The sequence below is a fragment of the Ochlerotatus camptorhynchus genome, unplaced genomic scaffold (genome assembly GCF_037179485.1).
Source record: "Ochlerotatus camptorhynchus isolate MF236.1 unplaced genomic scaffold, CSIRO-AGI_Acam_v1.1 ptg000503l, whole genome shotgun sequence".
NCBI classification, from domain to species: domain Eukaryota; kingdom Metazoa; phylum Arthropoda; class Insecta; order Diptera; family Culicidae; genus Ochlerotatus; species Ochlerotatus camptorhynchus.
In genome coordinates, this window is record NW_027040988.1 from 4699193 (window position 1) to 4720501 (window position 21309).

Consider the following 21309-nt stretch of genomic DNA (forward strand, 5'->3'; position numbering starts at 1 on the left):
CCCAAAAATTCTCAAATGCTCCATCATCACGTGACACTGCAAGACAATTTTAGCGGTACTGTTTCGGAAGCACATATCCGTTCATGGTCAACGCCCGTCAAACTACGCTAAGTGCTCTTTTGAACGAATGCGTATTATCAACCGGCGATCACTCTAGCATGCACGTGCTAATTTTGTACACATGTAAATATGTGTTATTTCAGCACCATCCACAAAGGATTCGACCAAAAAAAGCTCCGCCGTGCGGTAAGTATGTTCATATATAGATACCACTCCTTTCAGTCAGTGTGTATCCTGTTCGATCCCAAGAGGCTGATAAATAGCAACGTCGGACGAGGCGAGGACATTCTAAATTGGATGATTCAGCCTAAAAGTTTCACGTCTGACTATTTCCATGCCCTCGATTGGGTAGGTTGGTATATTTTATTCTATTTGTAGGCTTGAAAACTTGAAAGGATGAGTGTAGTCTGTAGTGTGTACTGTTCATGATAAGAGCCTGTTCGATGATGGTTCTGATTCGTCAGAATGTATAAATAAATGGACAACGTTTGCTGTCAGAAACCGAGGAAAAGTTATCTGCGTCTTTCAAAACTCAAAACTGATTCCGGATATGAATAAAAAGCTTCGAATTTGGAGATGGATAAACTGCTATGGAAGAAACGCTCCATCATGAATTGAGCATTGCCATTGGATGGAGCAATTCATCCATTTCACATTTTCCGGTATAATGAAACAGAATTGTATTTCAAGAAGCAAATCTCCCATCTGTAAGGAAACATTCTACCTGACTCAACGATCCTCTGAATTTCAATAAACAAATCCGCAGATTTCAAAGAATCTTCAAAAGCATTCTCACTTCTACCTTTACATTCCTCCACTACGCCCATAATAATTGAGGTACAATTTAAACTTGACTTATTTTCCAATTTCCAATCAACAAACAGCAACCAACTCTCATCAAATGCAGAATTTCCTTCCATTTCCCAGTACCTAACCTTGACTGGTTTTTTTCTTTCTCTGTTTGTTTTGAGCTTGATGTTCTATCCGTCAATGTTCCACCCACTTTCACATTTACCAAAACTGTTGTGCTGCGGCACCAACAGCAGCACTTAATGATTAAGAGGAAGGAAGAGAGCGCCCGCAGCCGTGGCGGATGGAGCCAGTCCGCTAGACTAAATGGAAAATCGAAATGTCAGTCCCATTGGGAGGATTGTGTGCCATTGCCATCGCGTTTTTGAGTGACGTTCGGGGTTCGATTTTTCATTTGTGTGTGCGAGTGAGGCAGTTGCACTCGGGATGAAGCATGCGAGGAAGCAAAAAGGTCATCATCATGTAGCAAAGTACCACCCGCAGCACCGTGTTGTGAGGATGACCAGGAATAATATAGCTCATTGCCAAACGAGATAACGGTGCAACGATAAGATACGGCCAGGAATGTTGATTGCATGTAGGGAAATTACGGTAAAACAAAAGAGCCTGCATTTAAACTCATGTACCCGACGGGGGAGTTATCATGATGGCCGGTTTCAGGGTCACTTTGAACATTAGAAAATGTATGCGTTTTGTCCCTGTTGTGGTGGCGGAATGTGATTGTCGACGGCAAGGACAACATTAATAATTGTGAGCTTTTGTCAACAGTGGAAAAGCAATGAGAGCATTCCCTACGAATTCGGAAATCGGTTTGTTTTTGTATATTTTGATTTGGTTGAAAATTTGCAGAAACGTTCCTTATGACCGACTATGCCATTTTGCATCTTCATATCGCTAATTTGAATCCAGCCTTATTTTTGAAAAGGGCCTATTGAAAAATATCAAGCTTATCTTCAGAAAATTTTTACTCGAAAACTGTTTGCCCGATCGGCAATATTGCAGTCCATTATCTATTTGAAAACAAATATGTACTCTAAAAAAATTACCCAATGTTTGTTTTAATTTCAAATAAAGTCTTGAAAACAATTTTTCTCAAAAATTATTTTTTGTATTTTTTTTATTTGTTGATATGTTTTAAGGGATAACAAGTGCCATCTATTGCACTATAGGTTAAGATGAAGAAATTATGGAAAAAAAGTTATGATTTACAAAAAAACACAAGTTTTTGGAAAAATGTCCTTTTCGACTTTATATAATGGTATACTAACAAATTTACAATAAAAAAGCACCCAGGTAATTTTTTACTAAGTCGCACCGTTTTCGAGATTAGCGGTTTGAAAGTAGATAGTTTTAAAATGTTGGTAGTTTTTGTCCATTTTTAAACAATTTTTTTTTTACGAAAGATCAGAAAATTTTAGAATCAAAATGCACTTGGTGGCTCATCCATATATTAAATGTCTTCTAATATATAAAAATAAAACAATGCGACCTTTTATCATGCACAACATAGGTATAAACTTGCTGCTAATAAGCAATTCATGGTACCAAGTGGGTTGTTTTTGAATTACCTACGTCCATATATAAGCCAAATCTGACACGTAATCAACATTAGAATATAATTCGCTGTGTATCTGTGAAAGTGACCTGCTTAAGTTCAGTAATTCAGAAGACGAAGTGGTAGTTAAAATGAATACTTCTTATTATAAGTGCCTAAACGTGTTAAAAAAAAGTTGCTCGCAAAATTGCCAAAATCTCACGGATAAACGAATATACATAAATTGGTTGATCTGGGTTTTGAGGAACAGAACCAACTTAACAGTAAATTAAAAAATTGTGATTCTTGTCGTATACAGCTTTCTAAACGTACCGAACTATCAAGTATCAACGAGTTATCAAACTGCGATGAACAAGATATCAACATGAATGTTTCAAGTCAGGAAACTTTAGTAACTGTGCCATCAACAACATCGGTAGAAACAATCGACTCTAATGTTGGTGAATATTCACAAAGCGTTAATATTGAACTATTCAACAAATCTATATCTAGTATTTTGACATCACCAATTGATCTGAAAAAAAAAATGAGTTGTGTAAATTATGCTGTGCAGAAATATCATGAAAATGCAGCAGCAAACTTAGATCTAAAGTTTTCGAAAGGAGATACAACGAAAACTGAGAAATTTCAGCTCTTGACGGTATTACCTAGATCATGGACAGTTCAGAAAATTATGGACACATTTAACACAACCAGGTATATGGCAACACAATCTTATAACTTTTAAACGATAAAGGTGTACACTCCACTATTACTTCGAGGTTAGGCAGTGGATTGAGTGATGATACGAAGGAAGTTGTTCTGCAGTTTTTTGAAGACGATGAAACCAGCAGAGCAATGCCTGGGCAGCGTGATTGCGTAACAATAAGAAAAGATGGTAAGCGTCAGTCAGTTCAATAAAGGTTAATGACGAGCACTTTACGGGAGTCCTACAACCGATTCAAAGAAATAAATAGTGAAGTACAAGTTTGGTTTTCAACCTTTGTGAACTGTAAATTGTTAACTAGTTCAGGAACACATAATGTGCAATGTTAATTTGATTATTCACAACTTAAAGAAATTTGATGATTTGATATGTTTTTGCAGAATACAAAACCAAATCTTCAGGAAGGTGAATTTGTAGTAATATGTGATTTTTCAGAAAACTACACATTTTTATTACAAGTTGAAGTACAAAGTCATCACTGGAATAATCAGCAAGCAACTACACTGAAAAAAGTTTTCACTTAGTTTCTATTAGGAACGCACATAGTATTTTTCCAAAAACAAAAACAATGATTTTTGCCTGAATATCACATAGCATTAGAAATTCTATATGAGAAATCATATAGATTTCATTGGACACATAACGTTCATGTGATTTAGTGGTGCAATTTCCAATTATGGGATCACATGAAAGTTATGTGAAATTCAAATGGATATTTTCCACTGGTTATGTGATTTATTTTATGAGTGTACATCCATTTATCATTTAACGGCGCCGGTGGTGTAGTGGTAAGCGTGATTACCTCTCACCCCAGCAGGCCTGGGTTCAATCCCAGTTGGCGCCGCCGGGATGTTCTGAGGCATAACATCTCTGATCACGCCTTCCTTCGGATGGGAAGTAAAGCCGTTGGTCCCCGGTTCATGAGTTGATGGGTCGATAGGTAGGGTCCAGGTGTGGGAGATGACTCAAATTTTCTTTTGTTATGCAACTACTGAAGAATATGAAACTCATAAGCACGAGCTTAACTAAGGGCTATAACCATTCAAGGAACTCAAAAATATCACTCATTTCTTCCTATTTCTGAAAGACAAATAGAAGTCAGACACTTTCCAAACTGCAATAATGAAAAGAAAATTGTTGATATTACTAAGAATTAAAGTATGGATTTTTAATTATAACTAGGGGAAACGCTACTATAGTTACGGTAGGTTAGAAGCGTTAGGTTCCTTTAGTTGTGCATGGAGACTCAATACACAACTATATATAGGGACCTAACGCTTCTAACGTACCGCAACTATAGGAGCGTTTACTCTATATCAATCTAACAATGTAAAAATAATTATGCTAATGAGCACATAACATATATGGAACTTCATGCAAAACTACTGACTAAAAGTTGACCTCTTTTTTGTGTTTCCTCTGTGGTATAACTAGTATAGTTGGACATCGATCTGTCAAAATTAAATTTTCGTTATTCGACACTGAATCTTCATATGGGCCAATGTCGGAAACGTAAGCAATGGCTTCTTTCATAAATATCTTTTAATTCAAAGTCAATCCATGTAACCCAGCAATTCTATCAGCTATGGGGACTTTCTCTATACACAAACATCGTGGTGGCTTACTTGAGCGAGTTTTCATTCTCAAGAAATTCATGGAAAAGTTAGTGTTTACATTTGTGACATTGGCCCTTGTGAAAGAAAATCAGATATTTGGTTGCATGCTCAGTACACGCTATTTGAAAACTACCCAAATTTGAGTAAAATCCACCATGATCGGTCAAACTGAATCTATCAAAAAATGGGTAAACTATGTTGGGAGTAACAGGTTAAAAATTGAACAACGTCGGTCGGATCTATGCCAATATTGCTCATGTGTCAGCTTGTCACTCCCAACATAGTTTACCCATTTTTGAGTAGGTTCAGTTGTGACCGATCTGGGTTGATTCTACCCAAATTGGAGTAGTTTTGAAATAACGTGTAAGTATTGACGTTGACGGTGCCTTTCTAGCTCTTTACTCCTGTAGAGATTGCTAAAGTGTGATTGTGTCAGTGATTTGTTTTCATCGGGCAAAAATTTCCGCTATGAATTTTTTTTTTCCTGATGAAAACATTTTGCGTTTACCTATACGTGACGTTGTGTGCGTACGATAAACGTCAGCAATCTCTTTGGTAAAATCCCGAAGGCTAGCGAATTTTGTCTTATCTCTTTACTCTACCATGGTACCAGCGAGCCAGCAAAGATTAACAGGATCTTATGAGATTTTTCACTGGAGTGAAAGAGTAAGGTAATGTCTAACATGTTTCTCGCATAGAGTGACGTTTGCTTATGGGATTTTACCATAGGAGTAAAGAGTTACAGAGTGACCGAAAAGGCTAACTGTCAAGGTAATGCGGCCATTCTTTTTTAGACTACACGGAGAAAAAATACTACCCAAAATTTGAGTTCTTTTTACTTAATATTGGCTTCAGCCTCTCACTTGCACTCGTTATTGTTGTCAAAAAAGGAACGAGAGATTCGACCCAACGATATAGTTCAGCCCAATAAGTTACTTTTGAGTAAATTGCATATTCTCAAATTTACGCGAATTAAACTGTAGTGTAGTGTAGATATTTTTTTTTGCTGGTGTTAAATGGAAACTACTATATGCGATTTACTCAAATTTGAGTTATTGGGCTGAACCCCGGAATTGAGGGAAAAGTACTTAATTTTAAGTAGTTTTTCATCTCCGTGTAGCTCTGGGGCACAGGGCAGCGTTGCCAGAATGTTTTAAAGCTTATCGGTATGAAAGGTTTTAAAAAATCGGTATTTATCGGTATTTACTATTTTAAATAATTTTATATTTTTGCCGTTTTTGAAAGCAAAATTTTTAACTTCTGGAAGAAGTTGAAAGTTGGAGGAAGCTGAAAACAACATCCAGAGAAAGAAGAAAGAAGCTCTTCTGGAGGAAATTTGAAGAAAGTTCTGAGAGAAGTCGGAAAAACATCCGCGGAACTTCCAAGACAAAAATTGAGAAACTTCTGGCGAAATTTAAAGAAACTTTCAGAAAAAAAATCGGATTTCACATTCAAAGAAAGGCAGAAAAATTTCGGAAATTGGAAGTTAATTCCAGAAGTAGCCATTTCCAGGGGAAACCAGAAGAAGCTCGGAAAAACCGTAGACACAGGTTCTAATTATTCCGGTAGTGGCTTGACTCCTTGATATTCGAGTTTTCCGTCACGGAAAAAAACACTTATTTGTGAATAAAATAAATCGTATGTAAGTGTCCACAAGTGATTGACGACAAGCTTGCAACTAGCGTGCCAGTGTTGCCCGCTTTCCGTTTGCTCAATGTCCATTGACTAAACCCTTTTCATTCAAGGTTCTCCGATCACATGGCAATGTAACTGAAAAGCGAATGTTCATATAACAGCAAGCAATACAGATTACCAAATGTTGTACTTGATCGTAGATCCACCTGAAGCGAAGGTACAGACTGACGAATATACATCATATGCCTCATTATCAACACAGATTGAAATCAATGATAATACGTACCCACGACATCTCTCACGCTGACGCAGAAACGTGCTCGTAATGATGTTGCAACATGCATAAAAATATCCCAGATTTTTTGTTGGCACTAAAAATAGTCTACCCCAGATTCTCAATCATAATTATCAGCCTTGTTTGTTGTTTGTTGTTTCCCACATGCCTTCCTTTCGGGCTCTGCAGGGGCCTGACGGGGACACTGCACTGAAAAATTCAACTAGGCGGCAGGAAATCGGGCTGTTTCAATGACAAGCAAGTACAATGGGTTTGTTCGTCCATGCAAGAAGTGTACACACATTATTTTTTTGTATTTCGCGGAAGTGTTCTACGGAAAAAAAAAATCTATCAAATGGCCTACAATGCACCCTTGGATGCATCGTGGAAGAATGCATGCCTGCGTCGATTATTTATGAGACGGGTTCCGTCTGCCAACCTGCATGGAGGTTAGAATGCTTTTTGTAGTTCTTGGATCGTTACGTGTGACGGCAAATAATTGTTCTTTTTTCGGAATGTATGAGTTTTTCCATATGGCTATGGGTACAATTTGTGGCAGGTAAATAATGAGCTGCTGGATACCCATTCCAAGGGATTCTTATGAATAACGGATACAAGAAATCCGGATCGATTTCTTAGAAATTCCAAAAGCCAATCACAACGATTAAGTTGCATAATGCTTTTTCACTTGTCAAACAAATAAATTCGTGAATGCTTGTACTCACACAATAACCGATCCAATGCTGCTTAATGTGGCAGCACAACAAAACGTGAACAAAAAGCAATACAGTTGCAAATGCTATGTGGCACTTTGGGGCGGACAAGTCAAACAAATTGATAGATGAAGTGCAATAATGGTGATAAAGAGTCGACTTTCAATGTCACGTTCAGTCGTGACAGTTTTAATCAATCTAAATTGCATTATCGGCGAACGAATCTAGTTCTGTACACCCGCGTTATAGTTATGCCACTTCTTCTCCTCCTGCTCCACCTAAAGTTTCTCGATCTCATGAGTTTTAGAACCTGAAATGTTCTAGTAGACTAGCAGCGTCATCTGTATCTGTTCAATTTGCATCGGTGTTGGGCAGACAAGTGGAGAAGTGAGCCGAAACGAATTATTTTATGGACACTGTTTCAGCTACACGTAGCATCAAGAGATCTAGAGACATACAGCGGAAGAGCGTGCCGGACCGGCTAGGGAAAAATGCCTCTATTGATGTAAATAAATATGTTTTATATGTTTTTATTTAGACAAGCAGACAAATGGCGCGCGTGCTCTTCAAAGTGTATGAATCGAAATTAGACCTTCCAGTTCAGCAACGCGAAGATGAATACTGGACGCATGTCGGGGGGATGAAGTGGATATGACTACCGGTCATGCAATCGAAATTAGAACCATATGCGAGAAAGTGAGCAAAAACAATAAACCTTAGACGTTGATTCCGAATCTTCTGCCGGTTTGAAGCGGTTGAGTTTAAATTGAAAATACGAAGTCGTTTATTTTTGAATGTTCGATTTAATTCTTAAGCTTTTCAGAAAATCTCTATCAGCACGCATGATACAACATACACCATTGCTCTACTGCAATCTTTTGAACTTAAGACTGAAGACCATGCTTCTAGTAATCATAAAACATTCTCTTTTTATCCCATTTCAGCTTCCTGAAAGAAGTGATGACTGCAAAAAACTACACATTAAAACCGAGGGTGGTTTTGCCTGACGACTATGTCAAAGGTAGTGTAATACTCTATTAAACTCGAGAAAACAATAACTTCGGTAGGCAATAAGATTGCTATGATATCGGCCATCACTTGATGAATTTTTGAAAGTATTTGGAAAAGTTGAATACGCAAAGTAGTGTTCGTACCATCCACTGTGACGTGTTTAGCACCAGGGCTTCCTCCTTCTTTCACCTTAATAACTTTTTGCACAGCAGTTTCATCGATTTACGGTCTTCGTCAAAATTTGTTTTGCAATGTTCTCCTAATCTCTGTCTCAGTGAGTTTTTGACTATCAAATTAATATTTTCTTTTCGTTTCCCGTACGTACATTTTCCTATACAATCTTTCAAATTCTCCCGCAAAAACCAAATCGCGCACATTTTCGTTCAAATTTGGCACAGTTGTTGGGTATCGTAAAACGGGGAGAACTTGAGCACTTTATACCGATAAACCTGAATATTCTCCCAACGACACGTTTAGCATACAAACAAATACTTCTGAAATCTGTAATAGCAAATGATTTTCTAATGTAAGAATTTAGTTTTGCATGCTGGGTTTATTTTTTACAACAAGATCCTTATGCAGGTTTTTATGCAATGTTTTGAAGTTGAATTTACTTGTGCCAAATTATGTTATTTTGATAAACTGTGTTTGCTGGCCAAAGGGTAATGATGGGAAATATCGCCACAGTGCAGTGCAACTTCACCCCATTTTAGAGAACCTTAAATAGCAATGGGGAACAGGTGGTTGTAATCCACTACACAAACTTACACCACTAGACTGATGCAAAATTTGAACTTATTTAGTTAAAAACAGAATAGCATAGCATGGGATCAAAGTAATCCGCGATGTATTTAGTATGTCATGATAATGAAAGGTTAAATAATTCAACTTGATCTTGAAGAGACTCAGCATTAAAGTGCAGTCTCTTCTAACCGCTATCTTCAACAGATGCTTAGAACTGCACTACTTTTCAAGCATCTGGAAAGTAGCAAAAATCATACCAATCCACAAGCCCGGTAAGGATCCGACATTGCCTTCAAGCTACAGACCAATCAGCCTCCTTTCAGCGCTGAGCAAATTGTTCGAGAAACTCATTCTCAATCGTTTGCTCAAGTTTGTCGAGGAAAATAACATACTCCTTCCTGAACAGTTTGGGTTCAGAAAGGGGCACTCCACCAATCACCAGCTAGTGCACAAAAATGTACTCTATCAGAACATGCTTTGATAAGCAATTTGTATATATATAGTAGATTAGGTGTATGTAGTACTGTAGGTTAGTTGTAGCTATAAATAGTAGTTATAAGTAGTTTCCTTTTTCAACTTAAAACAAACCAATCCCACCAAGGTGGTCATTCTCTAAAACAGGCCTTATAGGACTAGGAACTGTAATTAATAATAATTGAAATTCAAAAGAACTAAAGTTGAAAAGACGCATCTGTGTCACTTAATAAGTTATACATGTAAACCACACAAATTCAAGAAATATAGATCATTTAAAGTAAAAAAAAGAAAGGTTAAATAAATTTATTCATTCCACTAACGTAACTCAACCTATCAAGACGTCTCTTCAATTCCGATAGGTTATGGGCCCAGAACGACGGGCATTACCAGAAGATTTTCAAGTAGTTTTTCTTTAAAAGTTTTCTGAAGCAATCGTGAAATTCTTTCCATCATGGCAAATACCGGAGACGGTGAAGCGGGAAGTGGAACAGGACTGGGATCAAGCGCAGCGGCTTTGGATCACCACTGGGAGCAGCGTCGCTTTGGCGGTAGAGAAGCTTAAAGGAAGAGAGAATTATGTGTCGTAGGCGTTCGCGATGAAAATGACCCTGATCCAAGAAGGTACCTGGAGCGCGGTGGAGCCGCGTGAAGACGAGGTCGTGGATGACGACACGAAGCTGAGGGCGTTGTCCACCGTCTGTCTCAGTTTGGAGAAGACCAACTACAGCTTGGTGCTGACCGCCAAGGATGCCAAAAAAGCTTGTGACAAGCTGAAGAAAGCTTTTCAAGATGAATCTACAGGCAAATCAGTTTGCTGCAGCAACTTACTTCGATTCGATTGGAAAATTTCCAAACAACCGAAGCGTACGTGGATGCCATGGTTTCAACGAGCCACAAACTGGCGGAGATGAACTTTGTTGTTAGTGACGATTGGTTGGCATCGTAACTGTTGATGGAACTACCGGAATATTATGCTCCCATGGTAATAGACATGGAAGCGTCTGGTCAAGCTTTGTCAGCAGATGCAGTCTAGTCGAAGATCCTGCAGGACGTGAAGCCAAAACAGGGACAGAGGAGCAGCTATGATGAAAGAGCGTTCTACAATGGTGAGCAACAACAGAGGCGTTGCAAGGGCGGCGGTTCGAGCAAGGCAAAGGACAATTGCTGTTTCAATTGCAACAAGCCAGGTCATTACGCTGCAAACTTTCCAGAAAAATCTGGATCGTCGAAGCGTAACAAAAGTCGTGCAATGTGTGCAGTGTTTGCAATCGGTGATGTGCAGCAGGAAGAATGGTACTTCGACTCAGAAGCATGGCTTAAAACAGTTCAGTCGTGTATGGAACCAGCAGTTGGATGATGCCCTTCGATAATTTGGACTAGAACGGTCAAAAGTGGATGCTTGCTTTTATTACAAGATCGAAGGCAACAAGATGAAGTTTTTGACGTTGACGATTTTCTTATATTCACCAACGACAACAAGCTGAAGAAGTCCTTGAAGAAGTTCATCTGCAGTCGATTTGAGATGAAAAATCTCGGTGAAGCAAAGCATTGCTTGGGTCTGCGAATAAGAAGAGATCGAGTCAAAGGTGAGTTGTCACTAGATCGAGGAAATTATGTCGAAGCGATGCACGCTGGGCAAAAATTTACAAAACCGCGACTAAATTGAATATCTCGGCTGCCAAACGGTATCACTCAACATATTATACATATTCTCAAAGGAAAAATTCTGCTGATTGATGGTGGTCTTATTGGCCGGAGACTTTTGCGTACCGAGATAGAGGGCCGGGATCAACCCGAGTTCCTGGTAAAGCAGGAAATGCCGCGATCTATCGACATAATTTACACTAAGTATACGTATATTACTGGAAATTGATAGTATCAAGTATATATGGTGTAAAGACACCATATACGCCCTCTGGGAGACTCTACTGGCCTAAAGTAGGATCCGGAACGACCGAAGTGGCCACATTATAAAAAAAATGTCCTAGAACCAAGTGATTTTATCTATGTTGTTCAAAATCAAGAGATCAAAGCGTATTTAATATGTAAACTATTTTTGGAGTATAGTGGCTATATTCTGGTTCTCCGGATAATCTGGATTGGCCGTTAAAGTGGCCACATTATAAAAATTGTCCTAGAACCTTGCGGTTTTTTCTATGTTTGTATGCATGGAACTTAGCATAATTGTTTGTTAAAAAAAATCTTTAAACCTTGTAACTTTTTTCCAAAATAGCGTCTTCTACATTTTTCAATACATTCTAGCACGAAAACGTCATTTCTGATCGATATGACATCGAAGGCAAAGAAAAATAAAGTCAATAAATACACCACCACCATACTATTTCAAAGGTAGTCAGTGAATAATAACGTTCAAAATTCAGAAGAAACGGTAAAATAACAATTTTACTTTTAATTTCATGCTACAATATAGAAAAGAAAAAACCACATAGGACGTTTTGACTAGTCAAGTTGTACATCGGACATGTTATATTGGACAATTTTTCTGAATGACAATTAAGATCAATGAGTGTTACATTGGACGTTTTGTCTACATGATAGAAGATTCCCTTTCACAGATTTCAAAGTAGAGTACCTAACTTTATTTAGATTGGCCCCGGTTTTAGAAAATGGGCACCAATCATGTTGGGCAGTCCGAATGACCGTAGTAACAATCATGTACCCAATTTTTGACCTATGATTATCTTAAATAAATGAAAGTAAATTTGGATGGATGTTTTTGTATCACATACAATGATAGAAGAGCAATAGTTTGCATCGCTTAACTCGATTTGTTTACATTTGTTACTTATGACCTTGTGAAAAGTGACGCGAGAATTTCACTCACTAATACACTCCACGTTTTTCTTTTTGCATTTTCTTGCATTGGACCACAGCTCGGTATATCGCATCCTCCACTGAGGCAAATAAACTTAAAAATTTCGTAAGACTCCACTTTTCCCCGTAACGTGGGTAGATCACCTTTTCGTGGTACGTTACGGGATGTAAGATCTACCACCAATTCCTAGTCCTTGCTACTGCAGACTAGGGGAACAGGATTTTTCAGTAATCCAAGGAACACATCTTAGTCCTTGTTACTTTTTATGCCTTGTTGATAGTGACAAGACTCGGCTTTGCCAACTGAGGATGATCTTGAAACAAGGAAAAAATGAGTTAGTTGTCTTCATCTATGTGATTCCTAATCTTCTATTCGTTGTTCTCTACTTTGAAGCGGTTAAGACTAGGGTTCTGATGCATGGTCATTATCGGTGTCATACCTTAATTTTGTTGCTAAGGAATCCAAGTTTGACTGACAAAGGGGCACGCCTTTGCAGGGTGTTTCAACACTCCGAAGGATATAAATAGCGGGACCTTTCAATTAGAGTCGGATCCTTGCGATAAATGCAAGAGTGGCAACTGTAAAAAAAATCGAATAATACTTCATTATTTCTCAATAGTGATGGAGTACTACGACATGCACTAAACTAAGGATACGGGATATACTACAATAGATCAATTTACTGGTCGCAGTAGTGTTAGGTCCCGAACAGAGGAAAAAAAAAGGCTCGACTTATGAACGACATATATCAATTTTATAATCACGTTTACAGCTGGTATAATCAGTTTGACAGATCGATGTCCTACTATGCCACTTGAAGTCACTGAAATGGGGTCGATTTTTAATGACCAATGTCCACATATATTATGTACATCCTGCGATGATGAATCCCGCATAATTGTAAGGATGTATAATTTCTAATATTGAGACTTTAGAACAAATGTCCAACAAAATAGTTATAATTTCAGGCAATAATCGATGCAATCCTCAATTGCAACGATTAACTTTCTTTATATTTAGATAAGATGTAGTTTTAGATGTTTATTTTAAGATGACAATTGTTAAACTGACATGTAGGTATAGAAAATCTGTTTAAAATACGGGAGCAGAAACAGTGTTAACACACTTAGATATATATCCCAACAAACAATTGAGAGCTCTTATAAAACACCTGAGTTGATCAAACGTTGAATAATAGCTTCCAGAGTTGTACAAGAATGTAGTTGTATTGCCGTTTGGTTAAAACCTTCAAAAACTGCTTGAAGCACTCTTAAATGATTGTTTACGTTCGGTTAAACTGTTTGACAGGAGCCATATAGGATGTGGAATAAACGCATCAAAACAAACCATTGGGAGCTCTTTTAGAACACCTGAGTTGATCAAACGTTGAATAATAGCTTCCAGAGTTGAACAAGAATGTAGTTGTATTGCATTTTTTGTTAGAAGCTTCAAAAGCTGCTTGGAGCACTCTTAAATGATTGTTTACGTTCGGTTTAACTATATGCTTTATAAGACCTACGATAACTTTTATAGCACCTTAGTTAAACTGATTCACAAGAGCTATACAGAACGTGGAATAAACGCATCAAAACAAACAATTGGGAGCTCTTATAAAACACCTGAGTTGATCAAACGTTGAATAATAGCTTCCAGAGTTGAACAAGAATGTAGTTGTATTGCCATTTGGTTAAAAGCTTCAAAAGCTGCTTGGAGCACTCTTAAATGATTGTTTACGTTCGACCAACCACAATTTTGTTGCTAAAAATAGCACAAGTGATAGGCATGTTTATATAACCATAAGGCAATGATTATTCGACTGCAAGAGAAGTCACTCAAGATGAGCTTGATATACTTCTCTCATATGATCAAAATATGTATTCAAGAATAGAGCACATGGAAACAGAAGCGGCTGGCAATCCGGGATCATGAGTTCGAATCTTGCTTCGAGAAACCTTCGGTGGAGTAGAGGTAAATTATAGGTGTTATTAATAAATGCAAACATTAATTTAAGACATATATCATATAATCAACGATAACGTTTCTAGATAAATTCTCTCAATTAATGATTAGAGAGATTAATTGAAAGAATATCAATCAAAGATTAAACAGATGCTTGTTACTACTTCCTCCATGATCACAGAATGTGAATTATGGCATAATTACATATTTTTTCAATGTGCACAAATAAATTAAATTAATAAAAACTGTACAAGCAATTATTTTGGCGCACCACGACAATTGTTAAACTAATTTTAATCTGTGAATATTGTGAGTACTTACACAACGGTTATTAAGGAGTCATTAAAAAGTGCTATAAACGCTTTTCACCGCTTGCTGTATAGTGATTATTTAGGAGTCATAAAAGAGTGTAATAAACGCCTCTCAGGTTCAATCTCTCATACATTTCGAAGCAGCTGTTAGGAGGTGTCTACAAACGTTGTATTAGAGCTTTCACCAAAACAATAAAGCTTGAGTTTAAATATGTATCTATAAACGTTGTATAAAAGTTGCTTCTATCCGGTTGTTAAGGAGTCATTGAAAAGTGCTATAAACGCTTTTCACCGCTTGCTGTACAATGATTATTTAGGAGTCATAAAAGAGTGCAACAAACGCCTCTCAGGTTTACTCTCTACTAAATTTTAAAGCAGCTGTCAAGAAGTGTCTACAAACGTTGTATAAGAGCTTTCACCAAAACAATAAAGCTTGAGTTTAAATATGTATCTATAAACGTTGTATAAAAGTTGCTTCTATCCGGTTGTTAAGGAGTCATTGAAAAGTGCTATAAACGCTTTTCACCGCTTGCTGTACAATGATTATTTAGGAGTCATAAAAGAGTGCAACAAACGCCTCTCAGGTTTACTCTCTACTAAATTTCAAAGCAGCTGTCAAGAAGTGTCTACAAACGTTGTATAAGAGCTTTCACCAAAATAATAAAGCTTGAGTTTAAATATGTATCTATAAACGTTGTATAAAAGTTGCTTCTATCCGGTTGTTAAGGAGTCATTGAAAAGTGCTATAAACGCTTTTCACCGCTTGCTGTATAGTGATTATTTAGGAGTCATAAAAGAGTGTAACAAACGCCGCTCAGGTTCAATCTCTAATACATTTCGAAGCAGCTGTTAGTAGGTGTCTACAAACGTTGTATTAGAGCTTTCACCAAAACAATAAAGCTTGAGTTTAAATATGTATCTATAAACGTTGTATAAAAGTTGCTTCTATCCGGTTGTTAAGGAGTCATTGAAAAGTGCTATAAACGCTTTTCACCGCTTGCTGTACAATGATTATTTAGGAGTCATAAAAGAGTGCAACAAACGCCTCTCAGGTTTACTATCTACTAAATTTCAAAGCAGCTGTCAAGAAGTGTCTACAAACGTTGTATAAGAGCTTTCACCAAAACAATAAAGCTTGAGTTTAAATATGTATCTATAAACGTTGTATAAAAGTTGTTTCTATCCGGTTGTTAAGGAGTCATTGAAAAGTGCTATAAACGCTTTTCACCGCTTGCTGTACAATGATTATTTAGGAGTCATAAAAGAGTGCAACAAACGCCTCTCAGGTTTACTCTCTACTAAATTTCAAAGCAGCTGTCAAGAAGTGTCTACAAACGTTGTATAAGAGCTTTCACCAAAATAATAAAGCTTGAGTTTAAATATGTATCTATAAACGTTGTATAAAAGTTGCTTCTACTCCTATACCGCGTATACATATAATGCTGTAGTTGAACAGGTTCTCCAAACCAGTGTAAACAAGAGTTTTACAGAAGTTATAATAAACAAATTGTACAGTTATTATTCAGCATGCAGTTGAATAAAATCACAATGGAAGCGTTTCTTCAACAAGAAATTGATTTTGGATAAACGTTTTACTGAATACGTTAGACAACACCTTTGTGTTGCAGTTGTATAGGTTCTCCAAACCAGTGTAAACAAGGGTTTTATAAAAGTTGTGGTGAACACATTGTGCAATTATTATTCAACATGCAGCTGAACAAAATCAAAACGAAAGCGTTTCTTCAACTGGAAATTGTTACTTGGGATATCATAACAATTAAGGCGGGTATACTAGTCCAAGATATTTTACTTGGTTTGACCAGGAAATTGGAACTCCGTTCAAAGTGACTATGTGGCTACTACTAGGTTTCAAAACTCAGGCTCAACCACATGAGTTTTGGAAGCGTTGGGAGATATTTTCCACTTTTCTGACGTAGGAATACGTCTTTAATTTTTATATTGAGGGTCACATTAAAAAATCAAAATTCAGACATGTAACGAAAAATCCCAAACACGAACGTAAAGATAGAGCGCAAATCGCAGGAATTCCACCTGCTTTGGGAAATGCCTCAAAAATCACTTTCCTGAAATTTTTATTTTATTCTTCCAATATTCTTTATCACAGAAATAATACTTTGAATTTTTGTTGTTAATTTATCTTATGTACAAAAGACTGAGAAACACGATTTTCGTATCAAACAAAAAAATTTATTCAAATATATTCTCAAAAATCCCATTGAAGTTTTTAGTTGGAAAATTAAACTAAAAAACCCTGTGTTTTTTTTTCCGGAATCTCATGTTTTCTTGCAAATAATTATTTATGCAACAAGTTGCAAAATGAATATTTTATCAGCACGTATTACGACGAAAGCTGAAAAAAATCGAGATTTGCAACGAGTTGCATTCAACATTTTTTTCATTTTTGAAAATTACCCTTTGAGTTTAAATTATGTCTATCAGTATGGAACACTAACGGCGTTGGTTGTGTAGTGGTAAGCGTGATTACCTCTCACCCCAGCAGGCCTGGGCTCAATCCCAGTCGGCGCCGCCGGGATGTTCTGAGGCATAACATCTCTGATCACGCCTTCCTTCGGATGGGAAGTAAAGCCGTTGGTCCCCGGTTCATGAGTTGATGAGTCGATAGGTAGGGTCCAGGTGTGGGAGCTGCCTTCCTGGCACGTCGGTAGCATTGGTGCTCAGCACGGAAAACAAGATCGACGGAAAAAACAAACCAAAGGAAAAAAAAAGTATGGAACACTGATACAAGATTAACTGTATATGGACGTCCATGCGTATGATCAAAACTTAGATACCATAGATTCCATAGATAAGCGGAGGCCTAAAAAGTTGCTTTGACAACCATGCCAAATGAATATGCCATCATAGAGCTTTTTGTTGTGCAGTTTTGTTTTTTTCCTAACTTTGCTCAAATATTGCAATACCTCCCCGAAAAAAAAATGCCATGATAACGTCATGCTTGTTTGGCTACAATAACTGACAGTTCGTTTGGCTACATTCTACTTCGCTTCCGCTTATCTATGAAATCTATAGTATCTATAGTTATGAAATATGCCTGTCATATCTTTCAAACTCTTGGTTAGTAGAGAGAGAAGCTAGGTAATACTTAAGTAAATACTTACTTTTATAAACGCATTTATAAAATACTTGGCAACACTTTACAAAAAATATAAATTCATATTCAAATTTCTTGTCTCATTTTCTCATGAAAACACTCTTAAATGTTAATTGTAGGTTTATTTGTTCCAAAGATATTTATGAAAGAAAGTAGTGCTTTAATGAAAATCATGAAAAATAGAAATGCTCCCTTGTACCGAGGGGTGCTTCGATGGGCACAAAAATTTGGATTAAAAAAAAATCGATCAAAATTAACATCACCTCCAAATTTGGTCCAAATCGAAAGAGGTAAATTTCACGTGCCTCGGACACTTGGCGCGGAATGACCCATATACTTTAGGTTGCATCGCCAACTTGAGGGGAATCCTAACCGAATACCCAACCTTCCAACTCCGTATCACTTATGAGAGTGTCGCTAATTTATTTTTATTTTATTTTTTTTTTATTTATTTAACCACCATCTTTGACATTTTAGCCATACAGACTGTTTAAAGTATTCTTAAAAACTGGTCTACTTATATTAAAATCAAAAACATCACACACATCATTAAACAGTCTGCAACATCTATCGAGAGGATTGTTATAACCGTAAGCTATACGATGTCCGGGAGTCCTCAGAAAGTAATAGTTGCGGAGACGGCGAGCTGGAGTGTGGAAATTGATGTTCCCGAGCAAACAACTGCAGCCAAATGATTACTAATCATGTCAAATATGAACATCCTCTGGAGAAAGACTCGGCGATTTGTTAGTGTTTGCAGTCCAATAAGCGCACATCTATGCTCGTACGGAGGTAAGCTATCTGCATTTGTCCATGGCAGACGTCGTAATGCAAACTTTATAAACTGTTTCTGGATTCTCTCGATGCGCAGTACATGCACAGCATGATATTGAGCCCAAATTTGTACTCCATATTCAAGAACACTGAGTACCATAGAGCAGTACAGCGCTTTCAGGGCGTACACGTCGTCGAATTGTGCAGTATTGCGGCGCAAAAATCCTAGCATAGAGATGGCCTTTGCAACTGTCATGGATATGTGCTCGTTAAACCGTAGATTGCTGTCCAAGATCCTTAATGGCATTAACCCTTTCCAGCGGCGATTGATTCATAGAGTAATCAAAAATGATCGGAGAGTGAGCGCGGGTAAGGGTAATCACTTTGCATTTGGCAGCATTGGCTTGCATTCCATTCATCTGACACCAATTGCTCTATATCAGCTTGTAGTGCGCAACAATCCACGATCGATTTGATCACACGGTACAGCTTAAGATCATCCGCATATAGCAACTTGCAGGAACTTAGCATATCACACACGTCGTTAATAAACAGAACGAAAATGAGAGGTCCTAGGTAACTCCCTTGTGAAACCCCCGATGGTATATGGAATACCTCGGATCTGGAATCACGTACCTTAACGAAAGCCTTCCTGGATGATAAGTATGATTTCAACCAACAAACGATCCACAGTGGAAGACCAAGGCGGTTTAGCTTCATAATGGCTAGGTCGTAAGGGACTTTGTCAAAAGCCTTAGAGAAGTCGATGTAAACGGAGTCCACTTGCTGACGCTTCTCGATGTTACCTATAAGAGTGTTCGTGTAAGTCATCAAGTTAGAGACTGTCGAGCGCTTTTTCATGAATCCATGCTGAAACTCAGAGATTATGGGTTGAACAGCTGGATACAACTTCTCAGGCAGAAGACTTTCGAGAACTTTGGCCAAGCAGTTCAGGATCGAGATAGGTCGGTAATTTTCCACTGTGTGCATGTTACCGGACTTGAAGATTGGTGTAATTGAGGCGAGCTTCCAGGCATCCGGAAAAACGCCATCCTTAAGCGATCGATTGAAAATAGACATAACGGGAGTGGCCAACGATGCTGCACAGTTCTTGACGAAAGATGGTGGAATACGGTCCGGGCCTGGACCTTTCGATGGATCGACTGAGCAAAGGGCTTTGAGAATAGCGTCTTGACTGAAGATGAGCTGCTGCAGGTGAATGTCGTATCTTGGTAGCTGATCAATGTATTGCTGCGGTGGAGGAGTTTGATCGGGTTCGAAAACACTTCGGAAAAAGTCAGCGAAAAGGTCAGCAGAAGCGGTGTCGGTGATGAAGCTTCTACTACCGTAGGTGACGTCCACGGGAATACCAGCTGATCTTTTCCGAGAGTTGATAAAAGACCAGAACGACGATGGATTTTCCTTGAAACCCCTCTGGAGGTTGTCGACGTACTCACGAAAGCGAGCTTCCTACAAACTATTATACTCTGCTTCTACTTGCTGCACCGTATACTTGTTTGCTGCGGTCCTGGAACGAAAGTAACGTTTTCGAGCTTTACGCAGACGGTTACGCAGATTACGCAATTGCGGATTCCACCGAGGTTGTTGGAATTGCAAACAAGATTTTCGTGTCTTCACCGGAACAGTATCTTGGATTACTTTATAGATGTTGTCGTAGAATACGGAGACGGCGGCATCAATGGTGGGTTGGTCAAGTATTTGTACCCAATCCAAGGCGGCAATCCTCGTGTTAACAACATCGAAATCACATTGTGCAAAATTATACTCACTGCGGGCTGCTGGGTACGGGAGCGGATGATCTCTCGAAGAGGAGTCAACTTTTAGAACGAACGGCTAAGTCGGTGGCCTCTCGTTAAGTGAGTGCTACATCCAGAGGTGGCAACAGTACATTTTTTGAAAAACCATCGTCCAGAGCGAAACAAAACAGCCAGCACACAGGCGGCCGTTTATAGGGGAAACGCTCCTATAGTTGCGGTACGTTAGAAGCGTTACCCTGGTAGCACGGTTGTCACAAATCAATTGTAGAAACTTATATACGACTTATTTCAGTCATAAACAAGTTGCTGTAACTTATTTTGATGAAAGTGTGCTACTCGGGTAGGTTCCTATAGTTGTGTATGGAGTCTCCATACACAACTATAAGAACCTAACGCTTCTAACGTACCGCAACTATAGGAGCGTTTACCCTAACTAATTAATTAATTAATTTAGCTTTATTTAGGAGGCTTTCAGCCTTAGGCTGGTTCGCCTCCGTACCCTAACTACATTCCAAGCGAACAGCGGAGATAGAGAATAAATAAAATCTCGCAGCCTGATTTTTCCAAACTGTTTATTGTAATGAAATTTTAGCTGCAGGCTTGCGTGTGACAGTAAATTACCAACTCCCTTATTTACGCATAATTTTAACATCAATGCTTATGAGTGGTCAGTCTTCATTCTTATCTTTTAATTCCATGCAATAAACATCAAATAAATGCAGTAATTAACCAGAAATCAGCAAAATTCTACACGACATAAATTTATGTCGCCCGTGCCGCCGGTCTTGTCTGCTTCTTTGTGCGAAAATGTTCTGTCGCTGGCAGAAAATAGTTTAGAAATGTCATGACATTTTTGCCGCTTGCCAGTTTGTTTTTGTGTGTCGTCACAATGGTTATCGCAAAAAGAATCAAATGTT

The 21309-nt window shown here is 38.1% G+C and overlaps 1 protein-coding gene across 1 annotated transcript in view; it reads left to right on the forward strand.

Annotated features, from left to right (window-relative positions):
- The window catches only part of alka (alkaliphile), a 152550-nt gene that overhangs the window by 94063 nt on the left and 37178 nt on the right, over positions 1 to 21309 (forward strand). Inside the window, exon 3 of the mRNA XM_065235792.1 lies at positions 8314 to 8390. Within this exon, the coding sequence (XP_065091864.1) occupies positions 8314 to 8390 (77 nt within the window). The remainder of the gene's footprint in view (positions 1 to 8313; positions 8391 to 21309) is intronic.